The sequence below is a fragment of the Neofelis nebulosa genome, chromosome 9 (genome assembly GCF_028018385.1).
Source record: "Neofelis nebulosa isolate mNeoNeb1 chromosome 9, mNeoNeb1.pri, whole genome shotgun sequence".
Classification (NCBI taxonomy): Eukaryota; Metazoa; Chordata; class Mammalia; order Carnivora; family Felidae; genus Neofelis; species Neofelis nebulosa.
In genome coordinates this window covers 38,399,596-38,419,427 of record NC_080790.1, presented here as the reverse complement: position 1 = coordinate 38,419,427, position 19,832 = coordinate 38,399,596, and the positions used below count along the sequence as shown (strand labels likewise).

The 19,832-nt window shown below is 49.8% G+C and overlaps 1 protein-coding gene, 1 long non-coding RNA gene and 1 pseudogene across 4 annotated transcripts; 1 reads left to right on the top strand and 2 right to left on the bottom strand.

The window, feature by feature from the left end:
* Positions 1-1,011: 1,011 nt before the first annotated feature.
* On the bottom strand, positions 1,012-16,270 carry IL1RN (interleukin 1 receptor antagonist). Of its 3 annotated transcripts, none has more exons than XM_058683354.1 (5): positions 16,137-16,270; positions 6,651-6,702; positions 4,635-4,723; positions 3,395-3,507; positions 1,012-2,328 (listed from the first exon to the last, which is right to left on the bottom strand). In XM_058683354.1, exons 1-5 carry the CDS (start codon positions 16,144-16,146, stop codon positions 2,113-2,115), a joined length of 480 nt encoding a protein of 159 aa, XP_058539337.1. In that variant the 5' UTR covers positions 16,147-16,270; the 3' UTR covers positions 1,012-2,112. The 3 variants fall into 3 exon arrangements, with proteins under 3 accessions (XP_058539337.1, XP_058539338.1, XP_058539336.1); XM_058683355.1 differs by lacking the exon at positions 16,137-16,270 and adding an exon at positions 6,845-6,948; XM_058683353.1 differs by lacking the exon at positions 16,137-16,270 and having other exon boundaries at positions 6,651-6,835.
* Positions 7,032-10,068, top strand: LOC131484760 (uncharacterized). Its single transcript, XR_009248434.1, has 3 exons — positions 7,032-7,090; positions 8,475-8,570; positions 8,723-10,068. It is a non-coding gene; the product is annotated as an uncharacterized LOC131484760 (long non-coding RNA).
* Positions 11,515-14,157, bottom strand: LOC131486130 (cytochrome c oxidase subunit 6C-like; annotated as a pseudogene).
* Positions 16,271-19,832: the final 3,562 nt, after the last annotated feature.

The window sequence follows — 19,832 nt, the reverse complement described above, 5'->3', positions numbered from 1 at the left end:
GTGGATTCTGTTTCTCGAGCCTTGGAGAGGAGTGCAGGGGGCGCTGCTTGCAAACCCTCGGTCCAAGTCAACTGTCTCTGGGAACAAGTGAGCAGCAGGCCCCAAGGAGGGAGGAGACCTGGCCAAAGTCACACAGCGGGCTCATGGCCCAGCTGGGCTCCCCTCAAGACTCCCGAGACCAAGTCCAGAAGTCAGCAGAACCCGGGCAGGATTAGGGACAGCACTGCCCACCCACCCGCCTGGTAGCCGAGCTGTGTTTAATGATGGTCTTGCATGCCCACCGCACGGGGCCAAATTCAATATTCCACCTGTTGATCTCATTTCCCAGTGCCCCCTTTTCTCACACCCCAGAGGGGCAAGGCTTTTTATTTTTCAGACTTCAGAACTGTGAAATGTCACATACACACAGAAAACATATCCGTACCAAGAAATAGACTGTCATCTGGGTCCTAAAAGCGGCTGGGTGGCCCTGCCTGCCCTTCTGTCTCCCAGGAGTCACCCACCAAATCTGCTTTCAGACACAGCCTGTCCCTGCTTCTTTGTATGTTTGCACCACCTGTCTACACATCCCTCCACACAACTGCTCGTTGCCTATTTTAGCTTTATGTAAGTGGAATCATGCTCTGTGCATGCTTTTGTGATTCTTGTGCCCCACATCATGCTGGTAAGATGCATCTGTTTTGTTACGGGTAGCTGGCTGCAATTCATCCACTTTCTTTGCTGTCGAGCATTGCGTCATATGAGCATACGTGATTTATGTCTTCGTTCTTCTGTGATGGTCGTTTGCATTGTTTTCTATTGGGGGCTATTGTGGACAGTGGTACCACACCGCTTCCTGGCCAGATTTGCGCTCCTGTATCCAGAAAGAGTGAGGCCCAAGGAGGAAAGGTCTCTTAGAAGAGAGTCAGCCAGGTCTAGTCCCCAGAGTGACGGAGGTCCAAGGACTCCCCATTTCCTAAGCTCTCCATGCCCCAAGCCTGGCAAGACCATAGACACAGCCAGCAAAGTAGATGAATTTTCAAAATTTTATTGTAAAACAGAGCATAAGTCACAGGGAGTAGAAAACTTTCCACTTAACATACACAACACACATTCACTGAGCACCTGCTAAGGGCCAGGTCATGTGTTCGGCCCCCGCGGGGACCTGAAACACACAAGCCATGCTCCCTGCTCTCAGGAGCTCACAGTCTGGTGCAGGAGACAGACAGAGGCTCAACCATCTTCAAACAAGTCTCAGAACGTCAGAAGTGCTAAAATGGTCCAAGAGCAATTCCTCCCTCCCAGGAGACGTGGAGAGAACACCAGGGGGGCTGCTTCTGTGCTGTGCCCTGGGGGTTGGGAGCTTTTGACGGGACGGATGGGGGAGGAAAGCACTGCCCACAGCTGTAAAAGGTCTGGAGTACAGATGGTACTGGGGCCTGGTCAGTGGAGTCCAGACTTCAGGAATGTTACAGAAAGAAAAATTGCGGGGACCAACAAAATACGCTGACTTCTCATTTTTTTAGGTTGAGTTGTTACAAAAGCAAGACAGGTAAATGAAAAAGGAGAGTTGCTTTCACCCTCCCCTGCTCCTTTCCAGAAAGGACAGTCTCCAAATAAAGGACTCTCCTTCAAATTGGATGCAACTGGCTTTGAAAAAAAAAAAAGATGAAATCCTTATCTTCCGTCTTGCCACAGACTCTAAAAGCTTTCCCCACGAGACAGCTTGCAAAACAAGGTTGGGCAGGCCAGCGAGTGACAGGAGGGATCCGGGACACGGACACTGGGGCAAGGCAGGAGGGTGAGGAGTCGGCGAGAGGAGAGCAGAGGGCCAGGCTGGCCAAGGCGCCTGGCTTTTGTCCGGAAGCCACAGGCAGCACTGAAAGGCTTGGAGCAGTGCTGTGGCTCAAGCTGCACTTTAGAAAGACCGCTGTGGAGGCAGCATGGAGGTTGGTTAGCTGAGGAGGCTGCTGCTGGAGTCCTGTTAGCAGGGCTCTTGCATATCCTTCTGAGGGTCCGCCCCACCGAGGCTGCTCCTCAGAGCCCCACAACAGCCAGGAGACGTCGGGCAGGGTGGAGACGTGTCTCTGGAGTCATCGATGTTGGGAGTGGGGGAAGTGAGGTACAGACACACTAACGTTCCATCTGGAAGTAGAACTTGGTGACCAACATGGCCTCCTCGGGCGTGTTGGTGAGGCTGACGGGCCGGTCGGCCTCCAGGGCTGTGCAGAGGAACCAGCCTGGGCAGGCGGCAGACTCGAAGCTGGTGGTGGGGCCGCTGTCTGAGCGGATGAACGCGAAGCGCTTGTCTTGCTCCTTGTTCTTGCTCAGGTCAGTGATGTTAACCGCCTGGAAGCCAAGACATGAGCAGTGAGAACGGGGAGGCACGGAGGTCCTGTGCTGCCCCCTTCTCCCCACCGTGACATGGCCTCTGGCTGGCCCAGAGCAAGTGCTGGAGAAACACTGACCTGGGACCACTGCAGGAAGTCACGTGTCCTACACCTCCTAGGACAGCAGAGTCTGTCCCACTGTCACACCTTGACTTTGAAAAATCTGGCCACTCTAGCCATGGGCCAATAAGTTTGGTGAGCACATGGTGCCATCAGCAGAGACCAAGGCATGTGGAGGCTGGTGCTCTGTCAAGGTCTATGCCTCTGGAAAGAGGGCATGGTGGAGAAGGATAGGTGCCCCTATCCACTGGTGGGGGCAAGTGACATTGCCATGCTCACAGCTACTCACGTTGGGCTAAGATCTTGTCCAACAAGCACCTAAGACAAAGCCATCTTTTCCCAGGGCTGGCAGCCCATTAATATTGCAGGGATCAAGGAATACAGGGCCCTGAACGGGATGCCAACTCACGGGTTTGAGTAGATAAGGATTGGAAGAGAAGGGTCCTGAAGCTTGGCTTCACTGGAAGGTGGCAAGCCTAAGCGGGTTGGGGCCCCTCAGGCAAGAGAGTGACCCACAGAGAATGAGATCCCAAATGAACAATCCTTCTTCGCCCCCTCCCTTACTGAGACTAGACTTAGCCACGCGATGGGCTTCAGCCAATGGGACATTAATGGTATGGTGCAAGCAGGGGTTTGATAAGCATTTGCACAGTGAGGCTGGTCATTTTGGAAAAATCCCTCTTAGGAAGCCAGCCGCCACGCTGTAAGGAAACCCAAGCCGACAACAGAGTTCTGAGAGAGCACCCGAAACAAGGGCCTGGAGGGTGAGACACCATCTTAGACACCCCAGCGCCAGCAGAGCTCTCTCCCGGGTGCAGCTGCAGGAGGGGCGCGAGCTGCACTGAGTGGGTCAGAACTACCCAGCTGAGTCCCCCTAATTGGCCCACAGAGTCCCGAGGAAGAGCACATTACGGTGGTTCCAGCCACCAGGTTTGGGGTGCTTGTTATCTGAGACAGGTCCTTACCTCCAGCTGGAGCCTAGTCTCATCACCAGACTTGACACAGGCCAGGCAGAGCTTCCCCCCATGGATCCCCAGGAACATGGCATGAGACTCAATGGGCACCACGTTTAACTTTTCTGGGGAAGAGCACAGGAGAGGGTCAGGTTGTAGAGAGAATGGGAGGCAGCCTGGACTCTCCCAGGAGAGTTTTCTGTCTCCCCCTGACCAACCAAAACCCTAAGATCAGAAGGACACTGAGGTGCCATCTTCCTGTTCGGCATTCAAATAGCAGATCAAACCAAACTCCCTATCCAGTTACTCCTCAAGGACCAAGTGGCCTAGATTCCGCTCCACATGCTTTCTATCCTTCCTTCTTCCCAGGATACGGGTGCTCCAGGTCACCAAGTCTGCTGCCCATGAGGACAGAAAATAGCACATAATGGGCTCCAGGGCTTGGTCTACGGGGACCTGAGTGACTTTGAACCTGCCTCTTACCCTCGGCGGTCTCTGAGCCCTCACACAGCAGTGAAAATCGCAGCCTTTCTGCCCTTCAGTGTGTTCGTTAGGAGAATTAACAGATGGACAGGAAAGGTATGTCTCACACTCTTTCAGAAGGGGGCAGGGGGCCAAAAACAAGGGGATGGGGCAGGGTGGAAAGATGGAGATCAGATGGTGCCGTTCTATAGTATCGAGTCAGCCGATAGGGATGTGAAAGCATCCCGGAAGGCTAGTGCTGAAAGAATCTCCCATCATGCCCTCACAGTGGCCTCATTTTACTAAAGGGAAAAACTGAGGTGGGGGAGGGGGCAAAGCTTGCCCATGTTCATGCAGCTTGTTTAGCGCACAGACCAGAACATGGCTGAGTGTGGTGTCTGCGAATAAGGGACATAACCCAGCCTTAGATATGGTGCATTCATTTTGGATGGTAGTTAGGGTCTGGACAACAGAGCAACATGGAAGGCTTAATAGTCACAGAGGGAAAGGGCCCATCTTACCTTCTGTGCCCTATCCCTGCCAGCTGTGGCCTGGGAACCCTGTGCCAGTTGGTGGGGGCTCCAGACCTAGGCTTTAAGGCTCCCACCCTCTTGAGGCTGCCCTCAAGTACGCCCTCTAGTGGCCAGGCTTCCCCCAGCTTCCCACTCAGCCGCAAAGACCCAATGGGGATCAGGGCTTTGAAACTAAGGTTTTGGGGGAACAGGATAAGGACTCCAGGGCAAAGGCACCCGGTTCCCACGCAGCAGCCACTTTCCTGGCAACCACTCACCTTCTAATTTAGTACTTGGTCCTTGCAAGTATCCGGCAACCAGTTGGTTATTCCTTAGGTAGAAGGTCTTCTGGTTAACATCCCAGATTCTGAAATGCAAAAGGACCCGGCTGTGGGAAACAACCTCTGTGTGCCCAACCCTGTGCTCCACCCCTTCCTGTGTGCTCCAGAGCTCACTGGATCCACATTCAACTTTCTGCCAGGGGTGTGGGATTATTTCTGTTACACCCATGGCATGGAGGAGAGATTGAGGTCAACACTGATTAAGGAGCAGACCCAACTCCCACAGCTGGAAAGCAGTGTACCCACATCACATTCTTTTTTTTTTTTTAATGTTTATTTACTTTTAAGAGAGAGACAGAGCGTGAGTGGGGGAAGGGCAGAAAGAGACGGAGACAGAATCCAAAGCATGTTCCAGGCTCTGAGCTGTCAGCACAGAGCCCAATGTGGGGCTCGACCTCATGAGTCATGAGATCATGACCTGATCTGAAGTTGGACACTTAACCGACTGAGCCACCCAGGTGCCCCAATGAGCACCCACATTCTATCCCTCTCCTCACTTGCTATTCATCCTCTGATTCCCAGAGCAGACACCTTCTACTTCAGCAAAACATGCTCTAGAGTAGCACCATCCAATAAAAGTTTCTGGGTGCAGAAATGTTCCAGATCTACCCTGTCCAATATGGCAGCCACCGGCCACATATGGCTATTGAGCTCTTGAAATGTGGTGGGACTGAGGATCTGAATTTTAAATTCAATTTAATTTTTATTAATTTCAGTGTAAATTTAAAGAGTTGTCTGAGACTAGTGGCCATCACAGCAGTTTCAAGAGACACAGCAGCTTGTAGCTAACTCACTCTGAGCCTTAGACCGTGAGGGTCTGTTCCCATCAGCCAGTGGCTGCTCTGGGTCTGGCAGGGGCAGCACTCCCTGGGAACAAGCTTCCTTTCCAGCTCACCCAGGGACTTCCAGTCTTTTCTTCTTGGTCAAGGGCTGAGAGCGGGACTAACAGAGACTCCATTCCCTGCTGCCCCCCACATGACCTTGGACCTGTACCTCATCTCCTCACACGTGAAGTGTGGCTAAAACCACCCATCTCATCAGGTGACCTTGGGGAGCTCATGAGCTCAGTGAGGGATAGTGGGACAAACTGTGAAGGTCTTTGCACATGTGAGGATTTGACCTTCCGAGATTTTTCTTAGTTCCTAGATGAGTCTTCTCCTAGAGACCTCTAAGGGCATCTCCTGGAGCTCCCAGCCAGTAGGTGGAGGCAGAGGCAAATCTCGTGAAGCAGTTTCCATGTCTGGAAAGGGGAAGGACTTGCCCCGGATGCACACGCACATGCATGCACACACTTACACAGGCGTGCACAGAACCCCAAACTTCAGCCTCAAGCACAGAAACTCAGTCTGAGGGTGAAGTCACCCTGACAAGGCTCAGTCCTAGGATGTCACAGGACAGAGGGCGCACGTGGACAGCATCAGAGCCTGCCAATATTCCCACAGTGTTGGTGACATCTCACAAAACTCCTGGCTCAATTTATAAAAATCAGTAGTTTTCAGGCCCTACTTGACGTTCACAACAACTCAGTAAGGCAGGCAGGGGGTTATCATTAACCCCATGTCACAGATGGGGAAACTGAGTCCCCAGAGGAGCAGGATCCTCCACCATGTCAACACGGAGCCGCAGTGCTAGCCGGCAGTCTGGGACTCTGGGCCATGCTCTGCCCACGGCCACCCTGTCTGCTTCTTTGCCCAGCAAAGAGCCTCAGCATGGTTCCTTGGCACCTGTCTGTCACCCACCGAGTCTCCAGTCTCCGGGAAATAAGTCTCTGGCCAAGTTACTCTGAAATGCAAGCCCTGAAGACCACGCATGTGGCTCCCCTTTCCTGAATAACGGGCATCCCTTTCCAGTCCGAACCCAGTTTTCAGGTGCTGTGGAGGCCAACGTCCCCCGACGGCTGCGATGGCTCCATTTTCCTGTCCGTCCACCCCACCTCTGCAGGGGTGGCCTTACCTGAAGGCTTGCATCCTGCAAGGTCTCTTCCCCAAGGGATGGCAGGCTGTCTCTGAATAGAACAAGAAAAGGAGGAAAGAGATCAGGTAACTGGGGGGGCATCTGCAGATTTCCATTCTGTGGCCACGGCGAGGCAATGGGACACTGCCATTTCAGGCCCGGAGTAGCTGCTTATAAAGAAAATAGTCACTCACCCAAAGCAGGCTGTTGCCACCCTGTCCCACTCTGAGAAACGGAAATGCCCTCACATTTCCAAAATGAGAAACCCTTGTTGTTGTCACTTTCAACCGTGCTGAGTGTCGCAATGGGGTGTTGTAACTGACTCCCTCCCCTTTCCCCCTGTGTAATTTCCCCAAAATTGAGCTTTCTATTTCCCCCTCACCAAGTTCCTGGGAAGAAGAGCACAATGAAAACTGAACGCTCCCTCATCTTCCTGACAGGTATCCTGAGACTGTTTGTTGACTTTGTAAAAATAGATTTAAGTAGAAAACTCCTCCTCTCCTAAAGCTAAGTGGTGGGGTTCCTCAGCACCCAGGACGGTCTCATGTCACTTTGTATTCTTTGAAGGATGCGTGCCCTTGCTGGACTCTGGACCAGGGACTAGCAAACATTCTGTAAGGGACTAGATAGTAAATATTTTAGGGTCTGTCTCCGTCACGATTACTCAATTCAGCTACCGTAGCTTAAACAGTAGAAGAGGCGATCTGTAAATGAGCAGGCTGATTGTGTTCCGATACAACTTTATTTACAAAAACGGGTGGTGGCCAGGGTTGGCCTGGTTTGCGGACCTCCCGCTGTAGTGCAAACTTCCTGAGAGGTGCTTTGAAGCCAGCTCTATTCCTGCTATCCACGTCTTTAAAGTAATCGTCTTGGGAAAATGGGGCCAATTCAGCACCTGGAGAAAAATGGATCCAAATTTCACCTCTGCCACTTGCCATTTGCTACCCGCGTGACCTGGAACAAGTCACTTCACTTATTTGGGCCTCTGTCTCCGTCTCCTCATGCCCAGAATGGGATTGATCACGTCTTCCTCATGGGTGAAAAGGAGGAGGGAGGGAGGGAGAGAAGGAGGAAGGAAGGAAGGAAGGAAGGAAGGAAGGAAGGAAGGAAGGAAGGAAGGAAAGAAGGAAGGGAAAGGAAGGGAAGGAGGAAGGGAAAGGAAGGGAAGAAGGAGAGGAAAGTTCTAGCCTGCAGTGAGCACTAACACGCATTAACTTCTTTCCTTACTACATTCTAGAAGTTAGGAAAAAGGTATGCGTACTCCCATTTACGGATAAGGAAGATATGGACAGGCTTCCGCATGATCAGAGTACACAACGCTAATGCAGAAATGTAGACTGAAGCATCGGAGAACTGGATGGGAGCTCGGCAGCCCTCCTATCCCACCCTACCATTGTTTTGAAGAACACTAAGACTCAGAGAGGGAAAGGGACCCGCCCAAGGCCACACAGCACGTTAATGGCAATGATATGCCCAGGAATCCAGGTCTCCAGACTCCTGGCCAGTGGTCATCCTGTTCACAGTGGCTGATCTTGATGAGCTCAGCCAACAAATATGTTCAACCAACAAATCAGCATCTGTGTCCAAATGAGAGTAAAATCCTTCAAGGAGGAAGGCCACACTGCATATTTGAAAGTTGCTAAGAGAGTAGATCACAAAAGGTATAAAAGATAAGATATAAAAGATATTTTTATGACTATGTATATAAAACAGCTGCTGGGTAAATCACTATGTTGTACACCTGTGACTAATACAATGTTATATGTCAATTATACCTCAATTAAAAAAATTTTTTTAAAAAGGCAGACTTCTCAAATCTTTCAGAGCAAGTGGAACATTTCTGCAAAAATTGTATCACCTCCCTGAGTGATTCCTTTGAGGATCAAAGTGGCGTGTACATGTCCCCTCTGTTCTCACAAGGTGAGTGACCTTGAGGGAGACATTCACCTTTGAAACACATGCGAGAAACAGTATCTACCCTTGAGGGCCAAAGGGGAGTTTTGTTTGTTTGGGGGAGGGCTGGCTGAAGGAGGTGATGTGTAAGAACCTGCTTGATTATTTGCCTCTTGCAGCATTTGCTGAATCGCGGGATACGATTTCTGGAACACTTAGAAATCATCAGGTGCCTAAACTTGGTCAGCACCTCTCTGAGATGAAAGGCAGCTAAACTGTGATAAACCCTCTCCTACGTGCCTCAATGTTACATCCACATCCCTTGAAAAACGTCCCTGAAGACTGAAGAGAAGTGACTTGCCCAGGGGAGGCCGAGGGGCCCGGAGCCTGCCCTCTGACAGCACTCCAAGCCAAGGTCCCACCCCCCTGGGGCTGCTGGGTAAATGCTCCTCTGTCCCTAGCCCAAATTCAAAGAGACAGGTTTCTCCTGGAGAACAGAGCCCTGAGTTCTCCACCTTTGCCAGGTCTGTGCCCTTTTCCCACTGTGCCGAAGAAGTGTCCTGGCAGGCCGTTCTGAGTATAGAGGAAGGAGTTCCTAGGGCCGGGCCGACAAGTCAGGCCGACCTGGGGCTGCGTCCTCCCATCACTATGAGCTGGGCCACCCAGGCCCAGGTCTCTTGGCCTCGGTTTCATTATCCATTAGACAGGCCTAATAATTGAAGCCTTGTCACGGGGTTCTGTGAGGACTGAGATGGTGCACATGGTGTATTTAACCCTGACCCTGGCACGTAGGAAATACACAAACAATAGAAAGCTACTGCGTCTGCTTTGTGGCCCCACGTAAAGTGAGAGAGGTCAGTCACAAGGCCCCTGAGCCAGTCAGCCCTGCCCTGCACGCCCAGTTGGACTCCTGAGGGGGAGGCCCTCATCCCTCTGGGCTGGGGGAGGAAAGGAGTGGGGGGTGAGAGGCTCTTTCCCTCCCCTCACGCTTCTGGCCACAATTCCTCTCTTGGTTCCGTCTTATCAAAATAGTTGGTGTCCCGATGATCTCTGCCCACAGGAAATCTCTGACTAAACTTGTTCTCAGTTCTGGCTCCTCAACCGCTCACTCCAGTTCCTGAATTTGGTTTAACAACCACACGGCATAGCGGACCCTGGGAGCTCCAGGCATCACAATTGTATCTAGTGCCTTCCTCGGCATGCCGAGCCCTGCCCTGCTAGACACTGGTGACTGCAGAAATGACTAAGGCCCACTCCAAGGGAAATAGGAAAACCAGGCTCTGTCTGTGTCCTTGGAGCGATACTACACAGGCTCTACGGGCCCCTGTTGATGCTTCTAGAGCTCCATTCACATAGGAAGTGCTCAATAAATGCTAACTATTTCTCAATTTCAGTTAATTACATCTTTCAGTTCTAAGATTTCCATTTGCTTCCTTTTTTTTTTTGTATAGTTTCTACTTCTCTGCCAAAAGTTTCCATCTTGTCTTTTAAATCCTTGAACACAGTATTCATGGTTCTTGTAAAGGCTGCACCTGATAACTTCATTATTTGAATCCCTGCTGTGTCTCCTTCTGCTGTCCGTTTTTTCTCTGGTGCACAGGTTGTCTTACATATGCCTGACTACTTTTTACTGACTGCTGGGCACTGTAGCATATCAAAAACTGCAGAGATCATTTGAGGCTCCGGACAATTCATCTAGAGGTGTATATATCTAGAGATGATTCACTTTTGCTTCTTCTGGGCAGTGAGGCTGTAGGCACTGAAGCCCCACATGACCTTAACCCCAAGAGGCTTGACACGATCGGAGCAGAGCTTTAATAACCATGCAGACTGTTCCATTTCTGTTCACTCCCAATCCTCTCAGGTCCCAGCCCAGACCTGGGGGGTTTATTGAGGCCCCTCCTCCTCAGTGAGAGCTAAAGTACACATTTTATCCTCTCCCTGCCCCTACCCCCCCAGTCCCATAAGTCTGTCCAAAACTCAGCTGGGGCTTCTAAAACCAGCCAATGCTTCCCAGGGCAAAGGGGCCCAGTGCTGACCTCCACCTGTCTGGGCTTTTGTAGTTCTTCAAAGCCTTGGTCATTCTTTGACACCTTCTGATTATCTAGAAATACATTTTGCTAGCTTTGCCAGTTATCACAGCAGGAAGGTTGATCCTAGGCCAGGCGTGGACACTGATGTCTATATTATAAGTCTTATTACTCAGGATGGTGGAGTTGGAACAGCTTTTGGGGGGGGGGGTAGGGGCAGAAGTGACTGAAAAGTTGGGCAGGAGTCAGAGGATGAAGGGCCTTTAATGTAACACCAAGGGGCAGGGAATTTATCTTAGAGAAAATGGAATCAGAGGGTGAGACAGTCAGATTTGTCTTATTAAGATAACCGTGGGGCCAGTGGACAGATGGATTAGACTCGGTGTGAGGTTTGGGGTCACTGAGCCTGAAGGCAGAGGGGTGATGTGCTGGTAAGTGTTGACAGCTGGCTCACCAAAAGGGTTCTCATTAGTAGCATTTGCCTGTTTCTCTGGTGTAAATACTCCCACCGTGGATGATCTCCAGCCACTAGCATGACAATGCTGAATGCAAAGCTGACGAGAGACGCACACAAGTACGTCTCGCTGATGCCAGCATCCTGCAGAGGAGGCCGATTTGGCAGCTCGCCTATCTTTCTTGAAAGAAAGCGTCCTATTTCTTTTCTTTTTCTTCTCCTTCTTCTTCTTGTTTTTTGTTTTTGTTTTGTTTTTTGTTTTTGTTTTTGTTTTTGTTTTTGTTTTTTTAGAGAGAAGGTGCAAGTAAGCAAGGGGCAGAGAGAGAGAGAAAGAGAGAGAGAGAAAAGCAGGGCTCGCCCGATGCAAGGCTCGAACTCACGAACCGTGAGATCATGACCTGGACCAAAGTCAGATGCTTAACCGACTGAGCCACCCAGGCACCCAAAGGCATCCCATTTCTTTCTTTTTTTTTTCTTCCCCCCCCCCCCCCAGTATCTGTTAGTTTATTTATCAAGAGAAACTATTCCATAACCCAATATTCATGTTTCATACTTCAGGAACACAGATCAGCGACAAACTTTCATGGAACTCAACCCAAGGAAATTCTTTACATTCCAAAATCACTTTGCACTCTGAAAGATACCAGCCTTCTTCATCTCCTCAACATCTTTCATGGAATCATAATTTCCGTAGAAATCTGCGTATGTCTTCTTTCTTGGTTCGGCCACAGCAAACTTATAGAAAGCTGCAACCCCCAGGGATACGGGGGTATGTGTCCAACATATGTATCCAACAGTATGAAATCGCAGACACTTGGCCAGAAGACCTCACATCTGAGGTTTCGCCAAAACACCGGAAGTCTGGGTAGCTATTCTGCTCAACACCAACCTTAAACCCAACGTCCTTCCTAACTGATACAGAAATGGATGGCCAAAAGCACCCTATTTCTTAACTCTAGTCCCACCCCATCTCAGCCCGGGGGCCTATCGCACTGGTCACGTCCCCCTCGAAGAAAATGATCCCTCCTGACAAATCCAGTTTATCAGGAAACTTCAGTGAATCTTGGTGCAAACGTTTTCAGCTATGCCTGCTGGCGCTGCATTTATGTCATGCGAGCACCACTTGTAAAAATTTAAGCCGCCAGTTTTGGGTGGACAGGTGTGCACCTTAAGTTGTAATGTCTCAGTCTCATGTTCAGCCAGCTCTTGAGTACGTGAGTGTCACAGCACACAGCACACAATAGACGCAGTGCTGTTGTCCAAACTTTGGAAATTTTTACTAAGGTAAGGGTACAAAGTCTCTGGTTACTCTTTCCAAGAGATGGGTAAATATATTCGTACAAACAGGAGGAGGAACAAATATATCTCATGCCTTCTCTCTGTCAGTTTCCACCTACCCAGCCCTGCCAGGTAACCAAGTCAATTTTAACAAAATCCAGAAGCTTATTAGAAGCTCCCTACAGCAGCAAGCCAGCTTTGGAGACAGATTCTGTCCTGCAGATGATGGCATCTGCAGCCATCAGGGTGACCCGTATGCCCTCCTGGGCCATGTAGAGTGGTCAGGAGATTATATATAACGTCAACTGTTATCAATCATTGCTTCACAAGAAGCTTGCTCTCTTCCTAGGTCTAAATGGTAAACTTACTGAGAATCTTTTGTAAGTTTCAAAGTCTTCCAAGATGTTTTTTGCTTCAACAATTTCTGGGTTTGATCTGAATCTGCACTGAAACCATTATTTATCTAGTTATCTTGTGCTTCTAGAGGGACATGTTTGCTCTTGCCTTCTTGGCTATGGTGACTAGCTTTATAAGGCAGCTAGCTTCTCCACTGGCAGATGGAGACGGGGAGGGACAGCAACCAGGGAATGGGGGAGGGCACAGCTGTGTTTCTTACATGCTTGCTTCAGGCTGTGTGTTCTATTCTTTCATATGGATCTCACTTAGTCCTCATAACAGCTGTGCAAGGTGGATAAATGTAGACCCACTTTCAAGATGGGTATATATATTTATACTCACTTTGTAGCATAAAAAAAATCAAGGTACAGGAAGATTAAATCACTTGCCCCAGATGGTGGTGGAGGCAGCATTTGAACCCAGTTCTTGTATTCTTTCTTACAGTGCAGTCCTGCCAGAAAGGCAGCTGACCTCTTTCCTCTCTGCCTCATCGCACAGTTAACAGAAGCCAAGGATTGTATTTGCTCCTATGGTGTTCCTTTTGGTTTGAACTCACATCTTATAGAGCAACAATTTATTCCACAATTGCTTGGACATTTTAAGAGTTTGTCTGTTTTTCGGTAGTAAGGAAAGGACGATTCTAAGGCCTTACAGAAGTTAAAGAGAAAAAGCTCTTTATCTGGTTTTGAACTAGAGTGGCCAACTGTCCTGGTTTTTCTAGGACTTTCCAAGTGTTAGTACTAAAAGTCTGGCATCCTGGGAAGTCCCTCAGTCTCTGGAAAACTGAGATGATTGGTCACCCTATAATATGAGTCCTTAAGAGGTGCATATATCGGTGGGTGGCTGGGATTGCAAATCGCAGGCACAGTTAACTGCTAATCATTGTGTCTTGCATAGCAGAGATGTAGTCCATTAAAAAAAATTTTTTTTAACATTTATTCATTTTTGAGAGACAGAGAGACACAGACCATGAGTGGGGGAGGGGCAGAGAGAGAAGAAGACACAGAATCCCAAGCAGGCTCCAGGCTCTGAGCAAGTTGTCAGCACAGAACCCAGTGCAAGGCTGGAACCCACGAACCATGAGATCATGACCTGAGCTGAAGTCAGACGCTCAACCAACTGAGCCACCCAGGCGCCCCAAAGATGTGGTCCATTTTATTAGGTACGTAGATACGTAGATGAAGCACACAAGAACCAAAAAACTTAGTGAGTCTTCCACTTAGGAAAAGAGACCATAGCGGATACAGTATTGATCAATCACTCCCCTTCTGATCAAGTTAATTTTTAATTTAGCCATTCACATTTTGTTTCCTCCAACTATATAAATCAAGATATGTCCACGTCAAGTAGCTTAAGATTGTTTTCAAATGTAAGTTGTGCAAAGGATTTACCCTTTCACTATCACTATTTTCACCTTCACCTCCTCATCCTCCTGCCCTGCCTTCTTCACACACATTAGAGGTATGGTCAGGGGTGTTAGAGAGGAAGCAGAGGTCCAGTGAGGTAAGAGACGTGTCCCAAGCACATACCCACCTTCACCCTGGCTCCTCTGCCCTCGAGTTCCCAGCTCTTCAGGCAAACTACGAACCTCTCCATGATCTCTCTCCTCAGAGCCCTGTTCTCTGCTCGGCAAGGATAGCACCACCCATGTCCCTGACCTTCCAGAAAACATGGTGTCTTCACTGGGCTCACACACACTCATCTCCTGAACTTGAACTTACTCAGGACCTACCACGTGCCACTTTAAAATATTTTGGGGGTGCCTGGGTGGCTCAGTCGGTTGAACATCCTACTCTTGATTTAGGCTCAGGTCATGATCTCACGATTCATGAGATTGAGCCCCATGTCGGGCTCTGCGCTGACAGTGGGAAGCCTGTTTGGGATTCTCTCTCTCCCTCTCTCTCTCTGCCCCTCCCCTGCTCTCTCTCTCTCTCTCTCAAAATAAATAAATAAATAAACATTTTAAACAATAATAGGGTCACCTGGGTGGCTCAGTTGGTTAAGCATCCAGCTCTTGGTTTAGGCTCACATTTTAATCTCATGGTTCATGAGTTCGAGCCCCACATCAGGATCTCTGGATGTCAGCACAGAGATCACTTCAGATCTTCTGTTCCACTCTCTACCCTTCCCCCACTTGCGTGCATGCTCTCTTTCTCTCTCTCTCTCAAAATTAATAAACTTAAAAAAAATAAAATATTTTGGAATGAACCGTTTTTAAGTATAGTGGTTTCCTCACATGATATCATTATCTAGTTCTGGGAGTGGCTCCCCCTTTACACATTCAAAAGATACCCAAGACCACGGGCTAACATTTTCATACAAGCCACTGGAGACTGCCTCACCTCCTCCAAAGGGGAGGCCTTGCTGCCCTTGGAAAAACTGCTTGTGGTTTCCAAAGCACTTCTCCCTCCATGACCTCATTCAGTCTCTGCACCCCTAGAACACAACACAGTGATTTAAGAGACAGACCGTCTGCAGTGGAGCCCAGCTCCTCCCCTTGTAGTGGCTGTCTGGCCTTGGGCAAATTACTTAACCTTTCCGTGTCCAAGTTCCCCCTTCTGAAACTAAACAATAATAGTGCTTCCCCATATGGTTGTTGTGAGCATTAGAAGAGACAGGCCACCTAACCAGCTCGGCAGAGCATCCGGCTCATAGTAAGCCCACGGAAGGATTGGCTATTACTGTACCCATGAAACCCTGAGAGTTTGCCTGCCTCCTCTTGACCTGAGAAGAGCGAGACCCAGAAAGGAGTAATAGAGGCCATTTGAGGCCAAACACAGGAACTAGGTCTCCAGAACCCTAGTTTTAAGATCTTTTTTCTGCCCTACACAGATCTTAAACAGACTGCAAAGCAGTAGCCCGTAGGCTGCGTATTTCCATTGCTCACATTATTGTTTTATTTAATCAAACTACTACACAAGGAAATCAGAATATCTGACTGCTCCTGAGAAATGAGAAGTTCTGGCCACCTGGGCCTGCATTCTCATGAGACAACCAGCTGCTGGAACCAGTCAGTCCCCACTAATGCCCAGTCCCCACCCTTTGGTATTATCCTTCAGCTCTTGTAAGCTAGTGTCAGCATCTTTTAGTATTTCTCATTGAGTTCACACTGTTCTCGCCCTCATTTGACAGAAATATTTCTCCAATTTCTATGTCTCTGTCAACAGTGGAAAAGGACCAATAGAGTCTAACAGCTCCATGATTTTTCTCACAGCAGACGTGCTTCCTCTGGCGCCCGCTGGCGGGACAGGCATTGGGCTCACCTCAGTGTATGTGTGTGGCCCGCTGTAGCCTCCACCTCGGCCAGGTCTCCAACATGGGCCTGGAGCTACATGCCCTTGACATTTCTCTGGAAGCCTGCTCTCAGTAAACACCAGTGGTCGATAGTTTCCTCCCCATTTTTCAGATGGAAAAATAGGAGTGGAAGGAGCTTACCTGATGCCATGGGGAGGGCCTGGTAGCATATGAGGTCTTCTGAGGCCTTCTACACTCTGGCTCCAGACTGAGCTGCTGCACAGAAAGGAGAAGCACCGGGCAGTACCTGTGCCACCAGCACCTCCCGGAATGAAGTTGCTCCTTCCTTCCGGATTACCTGAGGAGAGGAAGAGGAAGAGCCACTGCCTGCCTTCTACACACCCAGGCAGGGCTCGCCAGGCCCAGCTTCCAAAAGGGTGACTCAGGCTAACAGGAACCAAACAGGTTCTTATCTCTGTAAAACCAGAGACCTCACGTGAGGAACCGACCGGGATTAGTAAGGCTGGACCTTTGTGAGCACCCAACTTTTGTGCTCAATCCAATCATGCATGCATGCATTTATTCACCTAGTCAATATGGGTTGACCTAATCCTGTGTTCCAGGTAATCTTCCAGGCACTGGGGGAAAGCCAGATAAGGTCCCTGATAGTCTAACAGAGGAGGGCAAGACAAGAAATTAGGAAACAAATGGACTACCTTCATATGAAAGGAAGTGCGGTAGGGGAAATCAAAAACATGATAGGTTTTTGAGGGACCTAGGGGTGGGTGCATGTTTTCTGCAAAGTGGTCAGAGAAGGCCAATCTGAGAAGCTGACTTGCGACCTGAGACCTGAGACCTGAGTAATGTCAAAGAAGTGGAAGAGTGTCCTGGGGGAGGGAAAAGCAAGCACAAAGGCCCTTGGGTGGGGACCTTCTTGGTCTATTTGGGGACCATGTGGAGGCTCGTATGGTTGGGGTGTGGCTTATGGAGCATCAGGGTGTCCATCCTTTCCTCCAGGTACCCTCAGGCTCCCCACCCCAGCTGCTGGCATGACAACTGCCCACAAGGCCAGATACTCTCTCCCCACCTTCTCTAGAAGACTCTATGTTCTAAACCTTCTCCTCTTTGCCATTCCGAACTTGCTCTCTAGCTTTATGCCCTTGGGTCCTGCCATCAGGGAGCAGACAACTCAGGAATCTTTAAAACCATCTGGGTTGATGCATGGGGAGCAGTGGCAAGGGATCCCTTGGCAAGCTAGAGGTCTTGGATCTTGTCCTCTGGCCTACCACTAACCAGCTGTATGACTCTGGAAGTGTCCCTTAGATTAGGGGCAGGCTGGAGCAAGAAAGGGCCTGCAAACTGCAAAATGCTTTATAGGTTGTGTGCATTGAAATAGGACTTTGCTCTAGACAGGGCCTTAGGGCACAGGGGAAGGGGAGAGTGAAGGGGCGGGCCAGCCTACTGGCCACCTTCAAGCCTGTCTTTTCTGTTGGAGAAGGAAAGGCCATGCTTACTTGCAGAAGGGCTCATCGTTCATAAACGTTTCAATAGGGGTCTGTTGGAGTTCTTCACTTTTCCCCTAACCCTGCCTCTGGGGCCTGGGCTCATTCCCAGGGCCCCTTCACTCAGCCCACAGGGCCTGAAGTCAGCAGAGAGATGCAGAGAGCCAGAGGCGGCCAGGGTGCCTGTTCCTGGGTACTTCTGACCACAGGGACTTCCCACAAGGCCTTCACTTCCTGTTCTATTCAGCCTTGGCTCATCAGCTAGAATGCCAAGGCTTCCGAGTTTGGGCTGGGAATTTCTGAAGCAGGTTTTGTAGAGAAATTCCTGTTTGCTAACGAATCAGGAACTAAATTTTGTAAACCTGGAAAGTTGGGCCCTTGGGGCAGCTTGGGAACCTGCCTGTGGATGCCATCTTGTCCTCATGGTGTGCATGCCTGTTATTACACCAGGAGGACCACTTTGTGAGGCAGGTTCTGGCACTCAGAGTTTCAGATCCCAGTCTCACAAACTACATCTGTGTGATCTTAGAAACACCTGTAAAAGGAGGGTAAGACTGTTAGTCACCTTGTGGGGTGGTTGTGAGGACTGAGCACACAAGCATGAGATGTTTAGAACACAGGAAGCATTATCTAAGTATGAGCTATAATTCTGGCAGAGCATGGGTCTGATGTCTCCACGGGGAGCTAAGGGCCTGGCCTAGTCTGCAGTCGGTAAGATGGTAAGCTAGGCTGCCAGTCTGGGTCGGGGATGGCGTGTTGATCAGTGCACAGGGCTGGCATTCCCCATCCAGGCCTGACACGGGGCACTTCCAGGATGGAGGAACCATTTGTAGGCATCTCTAGCCCTCTAGAGCCTAGCCCACTACTCCAGAACTTTCCTCTCCAGGTTTATCACCTCTCCTCCAAAGCTGCAAAGATCTAAGGGACCAGTGGCCTGGCCTGGAGCACTCAGAGCACCTGAGAAGCCCAGAGTCAAAAATGTCCCAGAGATGGGGAAGTCTACAGTTGTGGGAAGGGCTGGCAATGGGGAACTTGGGAATTCCTGGTGGCTGGGGACCCTGGGTGGTGGAGGGGGGCTGCTTCGGAAGAACACTGAGGCACTCTGCCTCCAACAACGACTGACCACTCACTCCAGCACTGACCTGCCTTGGGCCAGGCCATTGCACAAAGAAGGGGGTGGGGGACAGATAGAAGACAAGGGAAAAGCAAGAGGTAATGAGGAGAGCAGGCATCAGGAATGGAGGAATGAGATATTGAGGTTCAATGTTGTTAGAATCCATGTCTCAGATTAAGACAGCTGCAGGTGAGGTCTCCTGGTAGGAGAGATGCCAAAGCCCCAAAGGGAAGTCATATGCTAGGCTCAATGGCAGGGTTCCTGTGCACTGTGGGAAGACTAAGAGCATTAGAGAATCCCTCCACTTCAGCCAGGGGAGACAGGCACCAAAGGGGCATCCTGCTTCCTGCTGGTTTATGTCCATGAGGCCAGAGCAATGGATCTGAGTTGTGACAAGAGATACCATTGAGCTGTTTCCCGTGGTCTTAGATCAATACTAGTCCTCACAGGTTCCAGGAGAGTCTATACAACCTGGCTCCAGGCTCAGCTTGCAGAACAATCACCTTATTCCCTGAACTCTAGCTACACAGTCCTTTTGATTTCTCAAGTTCACCTCTTCCTCCCGCCTCAGGGCTTTGACATAGGCTCATCCTCTGCATGGAACACCCTCCCCTGCCCCATTCCACTGAAGAGTGGACCATCCTCACCCTTAAAACCTCAGCTCAGACACTTCATTTGCGTGATCCTCTGTGCGACCTCTGCCTCCCCGGCAGGTCACAGTAAGGACTGTGTCTGTTCTGTTCACCGTTATATCCCCAACTCACATGGCGCAGAACCTGCCACATGGAGAAATGAATAAAGGAATGGATGGGAAGCTACTACTCAGGTACAGTCTCTCTCTCTCTCTCTCTCTCTCTCTCTCTCTCTCACACACACACACACACACACACCCCACTCACACATCTGTATGAATGAATAAGTCTGCCACCATGACATTTCTAAGTGGTCACGCATTGAAACACACATGTTCACATCAACCAACGTCAAGATGTACAGATTCTGCTTAACCCCACGATCCACTCTTCTGGGAACTTCCCCATTGCCATCACCACAGTTCACAGGGCCAGTCACGTATAAATGTCCCTGACTTTGTCCCCAGGCCATGGCTGATTGGACAGTAGCTGGGGGGATAGCTCCTCCAAACTAATGCACCACTGGGAAGGAGGAACTAGAATGCAGAGGCCAGGCCACATGTAATTGCTCTCAAACTGAGGACCTCAAAATCCATAAGTCATTGCCCACGTGTGTGGGGTACATTGCAGTTTACAAAGCTCCTAGACG

Bases quoted from the DNA above. Each gene is read 5' to 3' on its own strand.
- IL1RN (XM_058683353.1), bottom strand. From the start codon at position 6,766: ATGGAAATCTGCAGATGCCCCCCCAGTTACCTGATCTCTTTCCTCCTT. The intron at 4,724-6,650 runs GTAAGGCCACCC...TTTGCATTTCAG, and splicing joins TGCAGGATGCAAGCCTTCAG to AATCTGGGATGTTAACCAGA. The intron at 3,508-4,634 runs GTGAGTGGTTGC...GCTCTTCCCCAG, and splicing joins ACCAAGTACTAAATTAGAAG to AAAAGTTAAACGTGGTGCCC.